At 39.4% G+C, this 22,759-nt stretch overlaps 1 protein-coding gene across 27 annotated transcripts in view; it reads right to left on the bottom strand.

Moving 5' to 3' along the window:
- Window positions 1–22,759, bottom strand: part of MAPKAP1 (MAPK associated protein 1) — a 240,722-nt gene that overhangs the window by 204,517 nt on the left and 13,446 nt on the right. For 12 of the 27 annotated variants that reach the window (XM_069582427.1, XM_069582428.1, XM_069582438.1 and 9 more), the window contains 3 exons: window positions 13,648–13,717; window positions 7,260–7,587; window positions 4,772–4,861 (listed from right to left, as the gene is read on the bottom strand). The exons of 1 other annotated variant lie outside the window; for it this stretch is intronic. In XM_069582427.1, coding sequence (XP_069438528.1) covers window positions 4,772–4,861; window positions 7,260–7,518 — 349 coding nt within the window. In that variant the 5' untranslated portion in view covers window positions 7,519–7,587; window positions 13,648–13,717. Of the gene's footprint in view, window positions 1–4,771; window positions 4,862–7,259; window positions 7,588–13,647; window positions 13,718–18,477; window positions 18,554–22,759 lie in introns of all 27 variants that reach the window. 14 more of the 27 variants (XM_069582431.1, XM_069582443.1, XM_069582455.1 and 11 more) reach the window with 3 other exon arrangements.

The following is a 22,759-nucleotide window of genomic DNA, read 5'->3' as shown; positions in this document are numbered from 1 at the left end:
ATCTATTTGCCATGAAGTGATGGGACCAGATGCCATGATCTTCGTTTTCTGAATGTTGAGCTTTAAGCCAACTTTTTCACTCTGCTCTTTCACTTTCATCAAGAGACTTTTTAGTTCTTCTTCACTTTCTGCCGTAAGGGTGGTATCATCTGCATATCTGAGGTTATTGATATTTCTCCCAACAATGTTGATTTCAGCTTATGCTTCCTCCAGCCCAGCATTTCTCATGATGTACTCTGCATATAAGTTAAATAAGCAGAGTGACAATATACAGCCTTGACGTACTCCTTTTCCTATTTGGAACCAATCTGTTGTTCCATGTCCACTTCTGACTGGACCTGCATACAGATCCAGTATGCTTCCTGACCTGCATACAGATTTCTCAGGAGGCAGGTCAGGTGGTCTGATATTCCCATCTCTTTCAGAATTTTCCACAGTTGTGGTGATCCGCACAGTCAAAGCCTTTGGCATACTCAATAAAGCAGAAGTAGATGTTTTTCTGGAACTCTTTTGCTTTTTTGATGATCCAGCAGGTGTTGGCAATTTGACCTCTGGTTCCTCTGCCTTTTCTAAATCCAGCTTGAACATCTGGATGTTCATGGTTCACATACTGTTGAAGCCTGGCTTGGAGAATTTTGAGGATTACTTTGCTAGCGTGTGAAATGAGTGCTACTGTGTAGTAGTTTGAGCATTCTTTGGCATTGCCTTTCTTTGGGATTGGAATGAAAACTGACCTTTTCCAGTCCTGTGGCTACTGCTGAGTTTTCCAAATTTGCTGGCATATTGAGTGTAGCACTTTCACAGCATCATCTTTTAGGATTTTAAATAGCTCCACTGGAATTCCATCACCTCCACTAGTTTTGTTTGTAGTGATGCTTCCTAAGGCCCACTAGACTTCACATTCCAGGGTGTCTGGCTCTAGGTGAGTGATCATGCCATTGTGATTATCTGGATCATGAAGATCTTTTTTGCATAGTTCTTCTGAGTATTCTTGCCACCTTTTCTTAATATCTTCTGCTTCTGTTAGGTCCATACCATTTCTGTTCTTTATTGTGCCCAACTTTTCATGAAATGTTCCCTTGGTATTTCTAATTTTCTTGAAGAGATCTCTAGTCTTTCCCATTCTATTGTTTTTCTCTATTTCTTCCTGTGTACTGTAGGAGCTAAATAAATATTTGTTGAATGAATAACTCTGTATCAGACAAGCAGACAAAGTAGTTGTGGGGAGAGGGAACAGAACAGGAGGAGGAAGGAGAGATCAGATGAGCACAAAATAGCATAAGACTGGGAACGGTCCCAGAGCTCTTCCTCCTGGTTCTAAGCCATTCATAAGGCACAGCTGTGCTTCCTGAATTACTCGAGTTCACATTGCTCTTCAACTTTAACTTCACTTGCTTTTCATTATCAGCCACTGGAAGTTGTTTTTTTTAAATATAGAAGCTTTGGCAACTTTTCTGAACCCTACCTGCAGCTGACAGAGAGAGAAGGAAAGGCGCAAGGGAACATCAAAGACCCTTCAATACCCAAAGCGCCCGGAGCAGCTCCTTTCTGCCTGCAGTATGGGACAGAAGGGGAAAGAGCAGACAGACTACAGTCTCTGCAGTTGGAATGCCCAGGGCGAGAATTCTGACTTTGCCAATTACCACTTGTAAGTGACTTGGGAAAGTTACTCAGCACCTCTGTACTCATCTTCTCACCAGTAATATAGAAATATTAACAACTAATCTGTTCTACTTGCATGAAGTCAACTTAGTGGGTGGCATATAATCCAGTGGTGCTCAGAGCTGGTTACCCATTAGATTCACCCAGTGAGCTTCTGAAAAATACATATTTGTGGACCCCAACCTCTATCTACTACATCAGGAATTCCACAGACAGGGCCTAGAAATGCATACAGATGTCATTATAACACTTTTGGATGCATTTCTGACTTTTATATAGCCACTGCACCTGGGAACTGTTGCTATATAACAAAAGTTATATAAAGAAAACCAGGAATATTCATAAGTAACTGATATAAAGTACATTATTATTTTAAGCTATTATTTAACCTTACATGTAACCTTACATGTAGCCTTGAATTCCACTAGACTTCAAACTTTTTGAGGACGAGAATCATGTATTTCCCGCAGCACCGAGCGGTGAATTACTATGTACACAGAAGCTGTGGAAGAAACACTTGTTAAATGACTCAATGAGTAAGAGTATTGACTAATTTTGTAAGTAATATAAAACACCATTTTAAAACAATAAAATTAAAAATACTAGTCCTTGATTTGACATTATTCCTGACAATGCTGTCTTCCAATGACATTGGCTTCAGATTTATCCATGCAGTTTTAGTTACAGAAACACTAAAAGGATCTTACTATAAGGTATTACGTTTATCACATGGTCTTGTGGCACACACGTCAATATGTTCATGAAGAACTTCGAGGTATGGACCAGATGGCTTCTAGGATCCTTTCCAACTCCTCTATAGAAAGGCTGCATTTAGGCAGTGTCTTAAAGAATGGACTGGACGCAGACAGAATAATTATGGGAAAAGAACACTGCAGGGGAGATCATCACATTCACAATGATGATTCTTCTAGTGGGGAATGAAGTAAAACAAAGATAAGGAAAAACAGATGAAAGGATTTTCAATAAAATATAATTAGCATAAAAAGAGTGAGTAAATGAATGATAACACAGCCAAAATTCCCAATTAAAATAAAAATGATTTGGTCATGGCATTTCTTGCCAAAAGAGAATATGCGTTTGAGAGATGTGTGAAAACATAATGGCTGCTCCGTTTGCCAGGGAGATGTTTAGTGGACTGAGGACTCCACTTTTCTAACCATTTCAGGATACCTGGGTGTAAGTCTGTGGTAACGATAGAACCCAGCTTAACAGAAAATTCAAAGGGATTCCTTTGAATTTTGACGAGGAATAACCACCAGGCAGGCTACTGGTCTGGCCAGAATCAAGGTCAACATTTCAAAGCATGGGCAGGCACTTTAAAGAGCCTTTCCAGAATTAAGATCTCAGGGTCAATTATTGAAATCTCTGAGACGGAAATAAGAAGGAAAGAAACTGAGGGAGAGAGAAATGGACAGTGTGGTTTAAATGAAAGCAAACAGGGGACTATTTATTTATGCCTCCAGCACATTTTGTGAAACACTGAACAAAAGTTAGAGAGGATTTGACTTTAAGGAGTGGGTGATGGCAGTATTAAAATTTATTAGATGTATCTCTAATTATTAGATTATTAAATGCATCAAAATATAGGTTGAAGAAGTTATTTCTCACATTATGAAAGGTGTTAATGCTGTTATATTTCAGATGCTTTACTCCTCTATTTATTACTTTATTTTTTAATGATTGTTATAAGATATGGAAGTAAAGATGGCAAAGCAAAGGGTAGCTGGAGAGCTGGGCTTACTAAACTGGCTCTGAACTCATTAAGAAGTAATAAATAGGAAACATACTTAAGATATACAAAAATTTTGAAGAAAGTAGAAAAGATAAATGATAGAAAGATTTCCCAGGTTGTGCTAAATACAACAGAGAGAAGTATTAACTAGATCAACAGAAAAGGCCAGTCTGGAGAGATCTTTAAAATATCAGGGCAAAACTAAAAAGATATTCAAGGAGAATTACAGGTAGTCACAGACGTGAGATACAAGGAGAAAGAAGTGGATGAGATTTCTGGTTCTACACAGTCATCATTTACAAGCAATCATTAAGAAAATCATACCCAATGAACACTCCTGGGTTTATAATCATAGTAGGAGAAAGCAACAACCACTTTATATGTTGTGGTTTAGCAGAAAGAGACTGGGCTTGAGATAGAGCTAGATACAAAAAATGACTCTACTGCACTACCACTTCCTAGCCTTGTAAATTCTGCAAGTTAAGTCCCTGTGACCTTCTGTTTCACTCGTTAACAATGGCAATGAAACTTACACCTTATAGAAGCATTCACTGGAGGTAATGCACATAAGGTACTCACCACAGCACTCGGTAGGTGCTGCTATTACTGCGATAATCATGAATATTATTAGCTTCATAAATATTATGTAGCAAAGGAGTCAGTCAACAAAAATTGACTGGTCACATATTATACGCCAGGGTAGTAGTGCGAGGTATGAAGAAAATTGAAAGATAGACTGTGGACACTTATTTGAAAGGAGAGAAAAAGAGAACAGTCCAGGAAACATGATAAAACATTAGAAAATATTTTAATAGCATTCAACTGTATAATTTTTTTAGAAGTCTTCTCTTCTTGAAGTTTTGAAAATACATCAATGGTCAGCTTTTTAATATACATACCACAGGAACACATTCTGGAAATGCTGATACCAGCAACATAATGGTTTGTAAGCTAAAGGAAAAGAATTAGTATATAAGCAAAAAAGGTTGTTACTAGGGTCACTAATCCAAGGGAAAGTCCAGGTTAGAACTGCCAGGAGGAATCTATAATCTCGAGGCCCATCCAAACCACAGGTACACCTTGGCTCTAAGAACAAGGTACCAGCACAACAGTTTCTACAAAATGTGCCCTGCACTCATGAATTCCTGTCCCCCAGAACAAACAGTAGCCAAAAAGACAAGACCTAAAGAACACACAGAGGGCCAAGGCACCCAAGTGAAAGAGTTCAAAGCTCAAAACATAAGAGGTAGCAGTCTACAGTATGTAAAAGGATGAATTAAAAATAGAAACTCTTACATAATAATATAAACTAAAGATATAAATCTCAAATTAACAATTAAAATTATTTTGATTTACCTGATTGCTTAGAATTTCTTTCTTTCCACTGAATATTTTTGCATTTGATCTGGTTTTGTCTCTCTTTTCGGAGTCGTTCTAATCTTTGAGCTTGAAAAGAAATATTATAACTATAAGTTTGTCAATGAAAGTTTACTATAAACAAAGACATAATTAACTACCTTTATATGAATAAAGATGTTTTATATTGCATATGTAGGGAAAAAGTCATAAAATTTTAAAGGTGGCACCCCTGAAAAGCAAATACCAACAAAAACATGAAAATATTCTTGATTTATAATTGAAATTAGAGGATATAAAACATTAATAGAGATCATAAAGATAGTATTAACATGGAAGAGAATAATAAAATGTGAAAACTTCTGTGATTAATATGACATTTCATTATATAAATCATTAATAACGGTCTTAAAGGAATTTTAATGCACAAATGAACTGAAGTGAATATTACATTACAGGAATAAAATTACTGTTATGAATTACTCTACCCGTTTCAAAAATTAAAGATAAATGAACTCAGACTAGACTATTAAAGTTTTAAATATAAAATCCTTTATCTAAAAATCATGAAAATTATAAAATGTCAAAGCTATATAAATTAGCATAGCTTTTCTTCAGTGGGCTGAAACAGTTTATAGGTAGTAAAATAAATGATTTGTATCTTTGTAACATTAGTCAAATCTTAAAAAGAATAATTTTTCTTATACAAAATTTTAAGATATGCTGAAAGGATTAAAAAGTAAATTCCTTGGTCACTCGAATACCCCACAATCTTAATTAATTATTAGCATCTAAGTGCTAGCTTAAGAAATTCCAACAACAAAAACAAAAGCATCACCTAAAATTATGCATTTGTGATTATACTACGATTGGCTGCTCAACCTTCAAAAGTCAGTTAACTGGATCTTTTGAAGAAATACCGTACAGCAAACAATGCTGTCCAGCACGTGGAGACTACAATGGAAAAGAAAGTCACAGCTTATGCCACCTCTTCATATTAGGTTCCTCTTGCTAATCTTCAACTTCCTATCCTGGCCCAATGCTAATAAAAATAAATAAATAAAATAAAGTTTTCTTCCAACCACTTTCAAGGTAGGAAATCTTACATTCCTGCCTCAGCACTGTGGCAGTGAAACACTGAAACGGATCTTGCAAAAACTAAACTATGCTGGCAAAGCATTCTGACAGTGTCACTCGATCGAACCCAACTCCACAGCAGCAAAATACATTCGACTGCAATTAATAAATTTGAAGGGTACAGCCAAAGTATTATAATCATAAAGCTCTCAATTTAGCAGCATTCTCCTACTAAATCCATTCAGCCTGTCATAAAAGATATCTCAATAACTTGCAAGGAAGTCAGTTTCAACTAGAGAACTGCGAACCAATGGTTCAAAATTATATTCAAACCTTCACTCGAATCCTATTTTGCTTAAAGTTCCTTTGGATACTGGGAAATGCTATTAATTATTTTCATCACAAGAGCATAATTATTCTTTGTATTGACAGATGTCGCAGAACGCTGAATTCTGAACCAAAACCTTAACATGCTTTTTAGTGTAAACTGTATCCTGTTCTACCAGCAGTACTCCTTTCCATCCATTTTAGATATGGACTATGAAAATTAACATGCAAATATTTTCAGGGTTCTACTATATATCCCACATTACTTTCCCTGGGAGTTAGCAGGTTACTGCCACTTATTAGGAGATTATATTTTCTGATTATCTAAATAAAAAAATTATCTCATAGAATACCATCATATTAAAACAACTACACTGTATAGTCTAAATAGTTGATCTACGTAAAGGACTTCATCACATACCCCTTGAAATGCTCCCCAAAACCATAAGCTGGAAAAGGGGAATGAATTTTTAAAAGCTAATGACTAAATATACCTATGCTAAAACTGAGCATTTTCAGGCCACGAATACCAAAGGGTAGAGAGATCAACTAAATAATGTATCAAAAACGGGGGCACCTTTTCTCATCTCACCTCCCAAGTAGGACTTCCAACTAAATGCGGCCTTAACAGCCGGCTGTCTCCCTCCAATCCGCCACCCAGTACGATTCCTCCAAGGGCGAGAACTGTCTCAGGCAGCGCAATCCTTGTCTGGCCAGCTCTCTTTATCACGTAACCTGAACCCTGCCTACTGGTAATAGTGTAGCTCTGGTAAAGATCCTCAAGACAGTCCACTTCCCTGTCTACATGGTGACTTTTTAGAACAGAATCTCGAACATTTCTCTCATAGTCAACTTTTTCACCTACTCCTCCTCTGTCTGCTTCCTCTAACAGCGTCATTCCAGAGACTCTCACCACTCAGTCGCAGAGATGGAGAGATGCCTTAGACTGTTAGTGTAATACACTCATGTTCCTATCAATACAGAGTAACTTTTCCCATTAAACTTATTCCAACATTACGCATTATTCTATAAGACTGTTTACTGATTTAAAGCTCAGAAGACAGGACTAAAAGGCAATGTTTACCTGTATTTGAGCGTCTTCTAATACCAAAGTCCCAACTTGAGGTAATATCGACCGACTGGGCGTACACATAGCCCTGAGTCTCACCATTGCTTCCCTGAATTTCTGACCCACTGTCTCCAGGCATTGAAGGAGGATGAATCTTCTCTAGGTCAACATCATGATCAATGAGAACCATCTCACACATTCCTGTGTCATCACTGGTCACATGTGACTGTCGAATATGAGCTAGAATGATAGTTGGATTGTCCAAGAAGGCCATCCTTTCTGTGGGCCAATTTCCTTAAAAGGCTATTTTCTCCTCTTCATATTGTTTCACGGGCTCAACTACCTAGAAACATGATGCACACAGCAACATTTAAGAATAAGGCAGAGAATGACTGAATCATTTTTCAAACAAATTCAATGTGGTAAAAATGCTACCTTGAAAATCAACATTTATCCCTGTAGCTAGGAGCTTAAAAGGATTAAGTCTAAGCTGAAAGGAAATCCTTATAAGCACTAGGGGCTACTGCTCTAGTCAATGAGCTCTCCATGGTATCAGAGAAGATGGCTTGCTCTTTTACAAAACAAATAACAGTAACTCCTTAGTCAGCCCACTCAAAGCACATAACTACTGTTAAAACAATAAATTTCCCTTTCTTTCTCCCTTCATTCCCATGTAGTCTTCTCATTACTTTATAAGGTCATGGGGGAACAAGCTGTATTTTCCTCAAATGACGTGCTAAAGTATGAAACTGTATTTCTTCAGTTTATATTCCCCTCTCCTGTCATAGTTGTGAAATGTCTAAAAGGGCACAGACATGCTTTCTGAGTTACCAGGAATTTTACAAAAATGTACCATCAAACTTATTTTGTTCAATACATACATTTTACTTCCTTCTGATTCAAGATAGTATTGTGCTTTTAAAATAAAACTTATTAATCAAACTTGTCCGCTACCAGATTAATTTCTTATTTTAGAAACCTAATTATAAGAACTGCTTCCTGAATCCTGTTAAAACTGTAATGATGTTTATTCTGGGAACAAAATGGTACCTCCTCAGTTAAATGGGAATACTCAACAAGGAAGATATTACAGGACAGTAGTTAGGAACCTAAGGGCTTAGAGGCAGAACTGGGTTCAGATCCTGGCCCTATCACTTGTTAGCCACGTGAGCTTGGTCAAAGTAGCTTTAACCTCACTGAGCCTGTTTTCTTTCATTTATAAAATGGAGATGATGTGGGGATGAAAGGATATACAGAAGATTATGCGGGTAAAATGCTTAAAAGAATAACTGGTACATAATTAAAAATTAGCTGCTCTTAATAATGATGATGATAAAACTATCATTACCAATTTCAATGTTCAATTCTTCTTGAACATGAACTAAAATATGTCAACAATTTATCCTTTTCTCATAAGTACACAGCAGGTAAAAATAAGTGTGTTTCCTTTGTAACAGGACTCTGCAGGTCATTTGAGTCACCTTTCTGCTCCTCTAACCAGTTAGGAAGTGCAAGGAATGTGAAAGCCAGACTGAATACATTCTCAGGAACAGTCCTGATAGATATATATTCTTAGAAGGACCTAGAACACCATGGTTTTGTCATTTGTTTCTTCTGGAAATGGAACACGGGAAATCTAGTTAACAAATTACTTCAGCTAACTGAAATTTTAACATTTTCTATCTGGCAACATATCATTCTATTAACATCACTTGGTGGATCTTAAAGACACTGAGAGGAAGTTTAACTAAGGAGCATCTCTAATCAAGTGAATTATATTCATCTTCATTTTTTCCCTTAAATATGCACTAAGTACTTATTTTACACAGAAGCTAATGGGAAATGCAAAGATAAGGTAAGGCTGAGTCAAAAAGTTTATACCCTAATATAGACCTAGTATATCTCCTAATATCATGGGATTCTTCTAAGTGTCAAATTTCTGAGACACTTAGTTCTCAGAAACATTAATGTCAGCCCACGACTTTAAGTGTAATAATCAGAAAAAATTACAGAAATAAAGGGGAGCATTTAAGTTTCACTTGTAAAAATAAGAACTTCTTATACAACAACAAAGAGATGTATATAACCATAGAATCAGGTATGACAGTATTTGTTTTGTAACAGAACCACAGAATCACAGATCAAGAACACTTCATCTTTGTAGCAATCACGATAAGCATCTTCCCCATGAAAGTAAGGCAACAAGGCACCAGCACAGGGGCAGGTGTTTTTAACTTCATATTGACTAGTTCGCCCCTGTAAAAACAAAGGGCTTCAGTGAGAAGCCACACTTTTAATGGGTATTCTGACACCAAAAGGGCTTCCCAGGTGGCCCAGTGGTAAAGAATCCTCCTGCCGATGCACGAGTCACAGGAGATGTAGGTTCAACCCCTGGGTTGAGAAGATCCCCCAGAGTAGGAAATGGCAACCTATTCTAGTATTCTTGCCTAGAGCCTGGAGGCCCACAGTCCATGGTGTTGCAAAGAGTCAGACACAACTGAGCATGCGCGTGTACTGGCACCAAAAAGCCCAAGCACAAAGCAGCAAAAGTACACTGGCGTATCTTCAACAGGACCTTTCTCAGGAAGATGAATCTGTCCCATCACCTCTTCTGGAGAAGTTATGGGCAAACACTTCTGAAGGCACATACCAACTCCCTAACTATCCTAACAGAACAGAGGCCCCCAAAACACCCTATTATGAGCAGATATCTTCTCTACTAGTATACACTATGGTTTCCTACAATGAGGAATCTATATGTATCATTCAACAAATATTTATTCAGTGCCAGTTCTGACAGGGAACTCTGAACTATCCCGAAAAGCATGCTTTCTACCACCTTTGACATGTACTTGAGGATTTAGACTGAAAGTTCTATAAGGTCAGGGGCCATAATACCATATCCTTTCTGGCAACAAAGCAGTTTACACACAACAGGAATTCAATAAATGTTGCTGTCTGACTTTCAAGGACTACGTAATTTTGTTTCAGAGATAAATTATATATGAGCATGTCATGTGTATGATTATAAAGAAAGAACTGCTTTAAAAAAATTAATACAGGCATGAGAAGGTCTCTACAATGTACCTTCAAAAGTGTCACCTTGGGACACTATCAAATTATTACAAAAATACTTTCCAGAACCAAAAGAATATGTTTTAAATCATCTGAAGAGTGGCAAATTATCATTTGAAGGTCGATTTGAATTGTAAGACAAAGGTATTCCAGAAAAGCAAGTTTTTTTCTTGGATCAGTTGTGCAGAGATTAAAGACCTTTAAAACCAAACGTTGGGACTTCCTGGTGGTACAATGGACAGGAATCGCCTGCCAACACAAGGGACACAGGTTCAATCCCTGGTCTGGGAAGATGTCACACACTGTGGGACAACTAAGCCTGTGTACTAGAGCCCACAAGTGATGACTACTGAAGCTTTAGGGCCCATGAGCACAATTACTAAAGCCCATGCACCCTAGAACCCCTCTGGGGCAACTGCTAAACCCATGAGCTGCAACAACTGCTACTGAAGCCCATGCGCCCAGAGCCCATGCTCCGCAACCGGAGAAGGCACTGCAACAAGAAGCTCGTGCACTGCAGTGAAGAGTAGCCCCTGGATTCGCTGCAACTAGAGAAAAGCAATGAAGATCCAGCACAGCCACAAATAAAAACTAAATTAATTAAAAAAACAAACGCTGCCAGGAGTTCAGAGAAATGGGCACTTGCATGTACTATCAAAAGGAATGAAAACTGAGGCTTTTTAAGGGGTAGGTCAGTAGTATCTATCAAAGTGTAAAACAGGAGTACCCTTTGGACAACACTGCTTCTAGGATTTGCTCTAAGGAAGCAACTGCAAAAATACTTATCTCAAGACTGTAATACTGAAAATCTGAAAGTAACCTAAACATCCTTTAACAGTGTATATGCCATGACACATCCCTACAACAGAAGACTACACAGTAATTTAAAACACATGGTAGAGAATGGATGGACAAAAGGTGGTACACACATACAATGGACAGGTACTCAGCCTTAAATACTCTAAGACACGTTAAAACACAGGGGAATTCTGAGGACGTTATGCTACATGAAATAACCTAATCACCAAAGAACCAAGAATCAAATCCAAGAGCTTGGGATTTAAACCACCCTGTGGCCTCTCAAAACAGCGGAACAAAAACTACAACAGCTACAATAAACGTGACTTTTAAAAGTCCTGTTGTTGAGTTCAGGGCCTGAGAGAAGTTTCTCTCATGGGTCCTCATGACAGATGTAAGACAGTGAATGTGTTAGGCAGTAGACTGGACCCTTAGCCTTCCCTCCAGTAATGCCACCATGATTTGTACAGAGCACACGTAATGACCGTTCAAAACTAAAAATCCTAACATTTTACACATGAAATGAACTCCAGAGATCATCTACTTGTTGACCTGAAAACACAGAGAAGGGTTCTACTTTAAATCCCCAGTTAGGTGTTACTATCTTTTAGAAAATCCCCAGAAATTCAAGCAACTTCAGCTACAAAATCCACACATAAAATATTCTCTGTCTCTTTAAATAACCCCACCAAAAGCAAATGAGTCCCCCTTATACTTCTTCACTGACTAAGGACCTGAAATAGCAATGTGACTTAAAATGCTCACATCCAGCCAATGGTTGAAGGGAAATTCCTGTTCCTGAACTTTCAAAACACCGCACATTCACTTCTCTCTGCCAGACAGACTTCACAACCCCCTCACCTGCAATCTGTGAAAACTTGTCTGAATGAGCAACAGCCTGAGGCTTCTTGAAGGTCTGCAAACTCCCAATCAAAAATTACTGCTGCCCCATCAATGTGTCATATAAATGTTGGCATGTTAATTGTGTATTTATAAGATTGTTAATGGTTAGTTAATTTACCTCCCACACTATTATTGTACTTGAAATGATTTAACGTCTGCTGAGGGAGTTAACAACATGTAACAGCAGACGCGAGATTTTTTTTTTACCTTTCCACACTGTACCCCGACTTCATGCTATTAGCATTAGGCAAGCTGAACCTAATTCCTACACAAGATTCCTTAGAAACGGTCTACAGGCACTCACATATACTTTCCACAACCAGAAATGATCACAAGTTAGAAAAACAAAGGCTTTTTATTAGGCACAAAGTTTTCCATTTATAAAACCTGACAGACCCTATTTTTTACTAAGATTTCAAAATTCTTTAATCTCGTTAAAGTTCAGAATTCATAAGTCTTGAAATTCGAAAATAAGTGAAATGACCATTAAAACAAATGCACTTTATTGATTTTAAATCTTTTTCCAACTCTCTCCAATTTAAATCTAAATTAAATCTTCACTTACGTTTTTTAAAGAACAAAATTGACCCTTTTCCCCCCTCAGGAGATTAAAAATCTTCCCCCATGTGAATATGCCTAATTAAACAGTAAATAGTGAGACCTGACAACTGGAGAGTTTAATTTTTCCCTTCACATTTTTATATCTACACTCTGACTAAAAGTACTTACTAAATTACAACAACAGAAAAGAAATGCTTGTATCTTCTTCTGAATAATATGGTATTCATTCACTAAACATCACTGGGAACTAGGCACTGGGACTCATATAAAAAATGATATGAACACTGACCTGCACCCTCCAGAGGCTTACAAACTTCAGCAGCTGAGCCATGCTGTGCACACACGTAACAGTAACATAAGGCAATATGCTAATCAGCAAATGAGACATCAAGACAGTATGTTTTCCAAGAGACAAGAAAGTTACAGAAGGCTTCAGGAAGGACGAAGGTGGGATTTAAGGCTTTTATTAGGCAAAAAACATAAGGAGAACAGTAATAGGTGACAATTACTGAGCTTCTTACTCTCACTTGTACTTTTCATGTAATCACATAGTTCATCCTTACTACCACCCCAGGAGGTAAGTATTAATATTATCCTCATTTCATAGATTATTAAAAAAAAAAAATTAAGGCTTAAAGGCATTAGGCAACTTGCCCAAGGTCACATGGTAGATTTTTGAGTATTTTAAGCTCCTTCTGTCAATAAGTTCACTTGTCATTTGCTTTGACGAACAGAATGTAGTCAAAGTAACGTGGGATTTCTGAATCTCGGTCTTAGGAGACTCTGCAGTTTCTGCTGCAGCCCTCTTTGGACCATGTGAATCACAAGAGGTTCAGGATAAAAGACCAAATGCAGAGAGGCTCAGCTGTCAGTCATCCCAGCTACTCTGATACCACCCCCACCGTGAGTGCCTGAGGTCATTTGGGAACAGTGAGGCCCTCACCAACCTACCAGGACACCAGATCTCCTCTCCTATCAAGTATCTCCTGTGGACGAAGGGACCCTGACCCTGGATTTTTCTTTCCTTGTACCACTAACATCCACCTGAAATGTCTCTGAACCTTACCATCTGCCAAGATCCAGGTAAAAGGAGCCTGGTACAGTACCGTGCCTCTCAAACTTGTCCACGGATACACCTGAAGGGCAGAGGAGAGTAACCATAAATCAACATAAGAGAGAACCTAGAGGGAGCCACCTAAAGCAACATGCTGTAAGAAATTTATTTTTAGAGTTCATTCATATTTTGCATTCTAGCCTATAATATACTGCACCTGTATGTCTTCAGAGAAAAAAATATTTTACCTTTGAATGTAATCACTAAAACAGATAGTCCTGGAAGACGTACCATGCTTACTTTATAGCTTCTAGGACCAACTGGCACATATTGAGATTCTCAACACCTTATTTTGAACACAGACTCTGGTGTCAGAAATATCGGATTGTCTGAAGATAAAATGGTCCTTTATCAACGGGTAATTCAAGATCTAAATTTTGCTCAAAATGTTTCCTATGACAAGTATGAAGAACAGCTGTAATTAATAATAACACTAATCTATACATGAAGTTCTAAGCACAAATTAGACAAAAATTTCTATTATAATAAAGCTATTATAAAACAATCAGTATTTCCAAAGTGTTTTTGAAATCTGTTTATTAATTATTTGAAATTATTATTAGCAATAGTTGTGAAACTTCAGACAACGTACCCACCCACCACCTCCAAAACTCCAAAGCTGCCAACGTTTCCGGCTGTTACAAGAAATCTGCTAGTTTGGTGCAATGTAGAATATCAGTAAAAAGGTAGAAATTATAAAAAAATAATTGAAAGAAATTATGGAATTGAACAGTAAAATAATTAAAATGTATCAGAGAGACTTAACTATAGATTTGAACTTGCAGAACAGGAAGTGAAATTGTAGATAGGAGAAGGCGATGGCACCCCACTCCAGTACTCTTGCCTGGAGAATCCCATGGATGGAGGAGCCTGGTAGGCTGCAGTCCATGGGGTCATGAAAAGTTGGACATGACTGAGCGATTTCACTTTCACTTTTCACTTTCATGCATTGGAGAAGGAAATAGCAACCCACTCCAGTGTTCTTCCCTGCAGAATCCCAGGGACGAGGGAGCCTGGTGAGCTGCCATCTATGGAGTCACACAGAGTCGGACATGACTGAAGCGACTTAGCAGCAGCAGCAGCAGCCCTAAATTATTTTTCCAATGAGCGTTGTCTCTCTGAGATAAGAGATTAGATTGACACTTGTGATAATAAACAATTTTAGGTTTTAAGATTCCAGATTTAAGAAAAAAAAAGATTCCAGGTAAAAATTATTTACAATTTTACCAAAAGAAATGAATAATGCCAAAGAAACTAGACTGCTTCTCAATATGAAATTACCAATATAAAAGCTGAAACCATAAGTAACATTCAACCACTACCAAATATTCATTCATTGATGTCATTCATTCAACAAATGTTTATTAAGCACTTACTATATGCCAGGCATCAGAAATACAACGCTGAGCAAAAAAATTTGAAGACTTGACCACTGCTTTCATGGAGCTGAAACTGCATCTGGCAGTCAAAATTATAAGATGGCTCCAGAAATTCTTCTCTTGATATCCAGGCCTTTGTGTTATTCCCTCCCCTTGAGTCTGGGTGGAACCTGACTTGCTTCCAGCCAACAAAGTACCACACAGGTGATGGAAGCGTCATTCCCTTGACTACTTTCTGTTAACTAAGACTTCACACTAAGCAACTGAAGAGAGAGATTTGAATTTGGAGATTTCCCTGTCAGCATTGAAAAAGCAAACAGCCACATTATGGAAATAGGCAAGGCAAGAATCTGAGAGCAACCTCTAGGAGCTGAGAGTGGTCCCAGCCAAGGATAATAAGGAAATGGGGACCTTATGCTGGAATTCACTGACAAGTTAATTTCATCCCTTTGAGATCCTCAGCAGAAACCCCAGATGAGGGAACTCCCTGGTGGTCCACAGGTTAGGACTCCATGATTCTACTGCTGGGGACCCAGGTTCAATCCCTCATCAGGGAACTGAAATCTGCCTGGTATGACCAAGAAAAAAAAGAGAAAAAGGAAAAGGAAAAATGAGGAAACCCAGCTGAAGCCTTGACTCCTGACACACTGAGAGACAATAAATTTGAGTTGTTTTAAGCTCCTAAGTTTGTGGTAATTTGTTATGCAACAACAGAAATGAAAATATTAATATAGAGAGCAGGAAAACGTCCTAAACCCCTTTACCTTCACATACAACATTTAAGGCTCTTTACAACCCAGTTTCATTCATCTGCCCTTTCTTCCTAGTATGCAACTCCCAGGACTATTCTGAACACAGTCCTGCCTTCGGTAATGATACTTCCTTTGTGTGAGATGTGCCCTTATCTTCCAATACAAACTTTCTTCTAAGTCCAACTCAAATATTTCATCTTGTGTGAACCCTTCTCCAATCTCCAGGGTCCAAACTGTTTCGAAAACACTTTATTTCTACCTTCAATACAGTTAGTTATGTGAATATCATGTTTAAGGAAGTCTCTGATTCAATTCTAGATTCAGAAATGTGGTTACTCTATTAAGGTATAAATCTCTCTCCCTCAATCACTTGTAGTTACTGAAGATAGAAATCCCTGGACTCTCACCAACTGTACTGCAGTGGTTCTAACGTGGTGGTTCTCAACTGGAAGGCAATTTTGCTCCTCAGAGCAAACATCTAGGGACGTTTCTGGTTGTCACACTGGGGATGAGTGCTATTAGCATCTGGTAGGTAGATGCCAAGTATGCTGCTAAACATCACACAATGCCCAGGACAGTACCCTCAACAAAGTTTACAGCTTCCCAAATGTCAACATTCATAATGCTGAGGTTGAGAAGGTTTACAGTGACATGTTGTTTGAAGCCACTAAATCTGTAGTAATCCCTAACCCCCTCAGAATGGTTTCAGTAATACCAAGATTAATATGTATACATATTTTGCTACTAAAATCTATGCTCAAACCTTTAAAGGTACAGAATGAAGTACAGCTCCTAGTTTCTGGTTTCTGAAATTTTATCCTACCCCAAGGAGGACCAAAGCTCGAATTACTCCAAGAAAGATAAACTGCATTCCTCCAAACTTATAACTTGATCTGAAGACCGCCTATACTTCTTCACCTGCCCTCCTCCTACTCATTCTTTTAAATCCAGTTCAATGGTCAGTTCTCCAAGGAAACCTCCCTAATGAATCCCACAGACCAGGTTAGCTCCTCCCACATGGTCCCACTGCACTACACTTCGTCACTGCTTCTACCAAATAATTAACCCAGCACACTGCCTGTTAGTTGTAGATGCTGTTCATTGAATTTATTCATTCAACAAATATTTACTGAATGCCTCCTGAGTGTCAGGCACGTTCTAGATGCAGAGTACAGCAGAAACCAAAGCAGACAAAGTCCTGCCCTCATGGAGTTCACATTCTAATGAAGGCGACAAACAAAATAGAGAAATTACACAGTAAGTGAGATGTGCTACAGAGAAAAGATGCGCAGAGAAGAGAGCCAGGGCCTGCCAGGTGGATGGAGCCACGGTTGCAACCGTAAATAAAGTAGTCAAGGAAGGCTTCACAGAGAAGGTGACATTTGAGTTAACTCCTGAAGGAGATAAGAGAACAAGGCATGTGGATTTCTGAGGGAAGCGTGCTGCCAAGCAGGGTGAGTGTGTCTGGCATTGTTTAAGAAGTATCAACTAGTCCAGCAAGGGAGCAAGCAAGTAGGAGAAGACAAAGTCTGAAGAGTTGGGCAAACTAAGTAGAGCCTTGCAGGCAATTCTATGAACTCTGTTCTTAATCAAATTAAAATGGAGAATCACCAGAAGACTGTGAGCAGTGATATGATCTAGCTCACGGTCTAAAAACATCTCTCTGGCTGCTATGTTAAGGGATAATGAACGAACGAATGAACAAATGAACCAATCACATTTCTTAAAAAAATAATCATCTGTTGGGGCTTCCCTTGTGGCCCAGTGGTTAAGAATCCACCTTGCAATGCGAGGGACACTGGTTCGCTCCCCTGCCCAAGGAGACCCCACATGCCACGGAGCAACTAAGCCCACGGGCCGCAGCCACTGCTGCAGCTACTGAAGCCCCCACGCCCAGAGCCTGTGCTCTGCGCCACGCAAAGCCCCCACAGCGAGAAGCCCTGCACACTGCAATGCGGAGCAGCCTCCGCTTACGACTAGAGAAGGCCCGAGTGCAGCAACGAAGACCCACCACGGCCAATGCATTAGAAAAGAATAATCATAACCTGTCTACATGTTGGTTTTCTCTTCTCAACTCTCAGCTCCTTAGGCACACTGACTGTCTTATTCATCACTGCGCTGCCAGTTTCTAGTAGAACGTGGCTGGCACCCAGTAAGGACTCAGTGTGGAATAAACAAACAAATCTTTCTTGTTCCCAAAGGGTTGCACCATGATTTAAAAAAAAAAAAAAAAAAGGCCCCTTATCCATGGTGCTGGTTCAGTAGATAGGCCTCCTGCTACAGTCTAGGATTTATTTTCCTTTTATTGTCTCCTCAATATTTGCAGTTTGCTTAACCAAGTAGAATCCAATCGTTATGTTTCCACTTACCTGGCTCTCAGGTTAACCACATCATCAATTGAGGGAAGCAACATAGTTTATTGTAAGCATTACTCAGGAAACCTGAATTCCAATTCCCTAATTACCAGGGACCTAATTACATGGCCTTGGACAAGTTATTTCTTTAAAACTCTTTCAGCCAGTTTCACCCATTAGTCTGTTTTTTGCATCTGTTCAGTGGGGAGGCTGAACAGTACAAACGGCCTTTTCAGCTCTCAAGTTCTATTCCAGTTACAAATGAAGCAGAGGAGGAGGGTGTACCTGGGAGCTCACCTCAAGTTCAGGGAAAATGCTTCGTGTGCTTTTGCTTTGTGCTGTTTTCCCTCACTGCTGGGCCATGGTTCAGACTCTAAGGATAGAGGTACAAGGAATTCCTTTTTCGATAAATATTTTAATAGCATCAACGTTTTGGCAGCAAACCCTCTCAAAGGTAAACCAAACTGACTAATTTGAGTAAGCACTATCTTTTTTTTAAATGTTACTATGTATGGAAACTGGTTCCTAGAACTACAAGAGTTCACGTTAGTAAACACACCTAGAATTCCAGGTTACTGCCTGCCCCAGGACTAGTTATGGATTGACTTCAAGTGAGTCAGGCATCTCTGCCTCTCTTCCCTCACCAGTGAAATGTCCATAATCTATGTTCTATTTATCCACCTCATAGGGATACTTACAAGTACTTACTCTATTCAAATCCAAAATGCAAAATTATTGACTTTTCCTGTTTCAGCTACATTTGTCTGGAGGGAAAATAAGCTGTCACCTATTAAATTCATTTACTCAACTCCTAATAAACAAAGGACAGCATAAAATATACTAACAGATAATCCCCAGAATATTTTTCTGTGACTCTGAAGGGTGCTTTGTACTTTTATCTGAATGGTAAAATTCAATAAATGGTAACTGTTTACCATTATCTCCTACCATTGGTAGGAGATCAAACCAGTCAATCCTAAAGGAAATCAACCCTGAACATTCATTGGAAGGACTGATGCTGAAGCTGAAGCTCCAACAGTTTGGTCACCTGATGCGAAGAGCTGACTCATTAGAAAAGACCCTGATGCTGGGAAAGACTGAGGGCAGGAGAAGGAAACGACAGAGGATGAGATGGTTAGATGGCATCACCAACTCAATGGACATGAGTCTAGGCAAGTTCCGGGAGCTGGTGAAGGACAGGGAGGCCTGATATGCTGCAGTCCATGGGGTCACAAAAACTCGGACCCACAACTGAGAGACTGAACAACAACAATTACTACTATTAATAAAACTGTACTAATTTGGCCAGTATTTTTTATATCCTTCTAGATTACCTTTCAAAACAAAAAACAAAAAAACCCCCACCTTCCTCAGAAGGATCAAGCATGAGGACAACGGCAGGCCTGGCTTCACTATTACACAGCTAAGGTGCGAGTGTTTCACAAAATACAGTTTAAGTAAAGTAATTCTCTGGACTCTAGAAGGCTGCTTATCTAGCAAGCACATATATCACTGACAAAACTATTAGAGGTGGATTCCATTACTATTTGTTTTAAACATCAGTAAACTGAGGCACAGACTTGCCCAAGGTCCCATAACTAGTGAGAGGAGAGTCAAGATAAAACCTAGGTCGCCTGGCTTCACAATCCTTGCTCTGAATAGCTATTGTATGCTGCCCTGAATTTCCAGTTTAAGTCCATTTCATCACACTACTAATCCTCTTCTCTCACTCATCTATATATGGGTCAAATTTACCTGTTCACTCAAGAAATTCAGCAAGAGTGAATACCTACTACATGCTGGGAAATTAGGAGCATAAAGTAGTAAAACAAAGTCCCTATCCCCAAGAGGCTTACAGTCAAGCAATAAATGGTCACAATAAAGGATGAGAGTAATGCTAGAGGATTCTATATAACAAAGTATCACAGAAACACAAAGGAACGATATCTAAATGAAACTGGATACTCGAAATAGGCTTCATAGAAATGACTAAGATCAAGATAACAGAAGTGATGACTTCCAATTAAGTCACCTTAAGAACAGGCGTGAGAGGGAGCTGGCAATTAAACAGTCTATCATGCTGGCTTCTTGATCAAGACTGTTTAAAATAAAATATGCTCCAGATCTGCCCTATGAACTGCAGATGAACATCAGGCCATGCACAGCATCATCGACTTGGTGGACATGAGTTTGAGCAAACTCCAGGAGATAGTGAAGTACTGAAAGCCTGTTTGTGCTGCAGTCCATGCAGTCGCAAAGACTCAACACCACTTAGTCACTGAACAACAATGCATAGGCCACGGCAGAAGCAGGGAGAGGATAACTAATCTTTGCAGTCGGGGGAATGGAGGGAACTCGCGAAGTTAAGAAAAGGTACATATAAGAGACTAACAGCATCAGACTAGACTGCCTGGGTTCAAATGTGGACTCAGCAACTGTGGGACCTAGGGAAATTAACAATGTCTGTGCCTTCACTTCCTCATCTACAAACGGGAACAATTTTGGTGCCTATCTCATAGGATTGTTGTGAGGACTAAAAGAAACATTGAGGGCAGGAGGAGGAGGGAACGACAGAGGATGAGATGGTTGGATGGCATCACTGACTCAATGGGCATGGGTTTGGGTGAACTCCAGGAGTTGGTGATGGGCAGGGAGGCCTGGCGTGCTGCAGTTTGTGGGGTTGCAAAGAGTCGGACACGACTGAGTGACTGGACTGAACTGAACTGAATGTGTGTATAGCAGCACCTGGCCCATGGGAAGCACTATACAAATATTTACTATTATCACTGCTATTATTCCCTGGTCTAAACTGAATCCTCAGAGATGAGAAGTTGAACGGCTGGAAGAAAGGTCAAAGAGACAAGGCACTAAAATAACAAACAGAAGAACTTTTAGTCAGCAATGAGAACTTCATGGAGTTCAAAGTTGCTGATTAGATTAGCATTTCAGAGAGACTGCTCTGGCAGCTGCATAGAAGATTAACCTGATGGACAAGACACAAGATTAGTTATGAAGCTGAGACTAAAGCTCAGGGAAGAGATGATGAAATCCAAAGTAAGGCAGTGAAAAATGGGCCTATGAATTTAAGAAGTAGTTAAAAATATATATTTAGGAGATAAAATTGGTAGAACTTGGTGACTGAGAGGATATGCAGGGTTAAGGAGAAGGGGAAAGTTTATGGCTTGCATGATAGCACCAACAAATCAAACTGTGAACTCAAAAGTAGGAAGAGCTTAACAGGGAGAGGGGAAATGAGAAACTAAGTTTCAGACACAATTAGCTTGAGATGTCTAGGGATTACCCAGAGATCCATCAGGATGCAAACCTGAGAGCCCAGGAGAAAAGTCTGAGCAAATCTGGGACAACATATAAGTGACACACACAGGATAGACAAACCTGAGGCCTAGGAGAAAGATCTGAGCAAATTCGGCAGACACGCTTCCCTGGTGGCCCAGAGAGTAAAGAACCTGCCTGCAATGCATGAGACCTGAGTTCAATCCCTGGGTCAGGAAGATCCCCTGGAGGAGGGAATGGCAACCCACTTCAGTGTACTTGCCTGGAGAATCCCATGAACAGAGGAGCCTGGCAGACTCCAGTCCGTGGGGTCGCAAAGAGTCGGACATAACTGAGCAACGAATATTTTTTTTCAACATATAGATGGGAGATGAAGCCACAGATGTGAGCTTACCCAGGGAAAATATGCAAGGAGGAAACGAGCAGTAACCTAGGATAAAACCCAACAAGAGCAAAACAGTCCTCTCTCAGTATATGCTGGTTCGACACCTGCAGATTCAACCAATTGAAAGTTTAATTTGGTTGGTTGGTTGAATCCACAGACTCAGAATCCAGGATATGCAAGGCAATTTCTTTTTTTTTTTTTAATTATGATATGCAAGGCAATTTCATTATGCCATTTCATGTGAGGGATGTGAGCATCTGTGAATTTTGGTATCCTTGGGAATACCTGGGAACCAGGGACGAGGGAATACCTTGGTCCTGGGAACCGATACCCCACAAATACAGAAGGATGACTGTCTTTAAAGGATGAGCCAAGAAAAGGAAACTCCAGAATCTCCGAAAATCAAGTCAACCTTTGCATAGATTCTAAAGTTAGGATCAATACTGTGGAAACTCACAAACGTCTAAGTAGTTACAGTCGCCCCCTCAGTATTCTCGGGGGATTGTTTATAGGACCACTGCAGATACTAAAACCAGTGGATGTTCAAGTCCCGTAGTTGGCCCTCCGTCCTCCATATCCATGGTTCCACATCCACAAATACAACCAACTGCAGATCCAGTCACACTGTATTTACTGAAGGAAAAAAAACCCCACATGGAAGTGGACCAGTGCTATTTCAGCCCACGTTGTGCCAGGGTCAACTGTACTTCCTTCGCTGGTTTTTCCTTCTCCCTGCATTTCCTAGTAAGAAGTTACAGTAAGGACTGTGTAGTCCTTGAGAAGAAAGGACTAGAAGTCCTTATTTGACCTCCTGTCACTAATGCCTAATATAAGGCCTTGTACACATATGCTTGTAGAATGAAAGTGGTTGTCATAAAACTGGAAATTTTCCGATTTAAC

Source organism: Ovis canadensis, chromosome 3 (genome assembly GCF_042477335.2).
Source record: "Ovis canadensis isolate MfBH-ARS-UI-01 breed Bighorn chromosome 3, ARS-UI_OviCan_v2, whole genome shotgun sequence".
NCBI lineage: Eukaryota > Metazoa > Chordata > Mammalia > Artiodactyla > Bovidae > Ovis > Ovis canadensis.
Note: the sequence above shows the minus strand (reverse complement) of the source record. Positions and strands in the feature narration are given on the sequence as shown.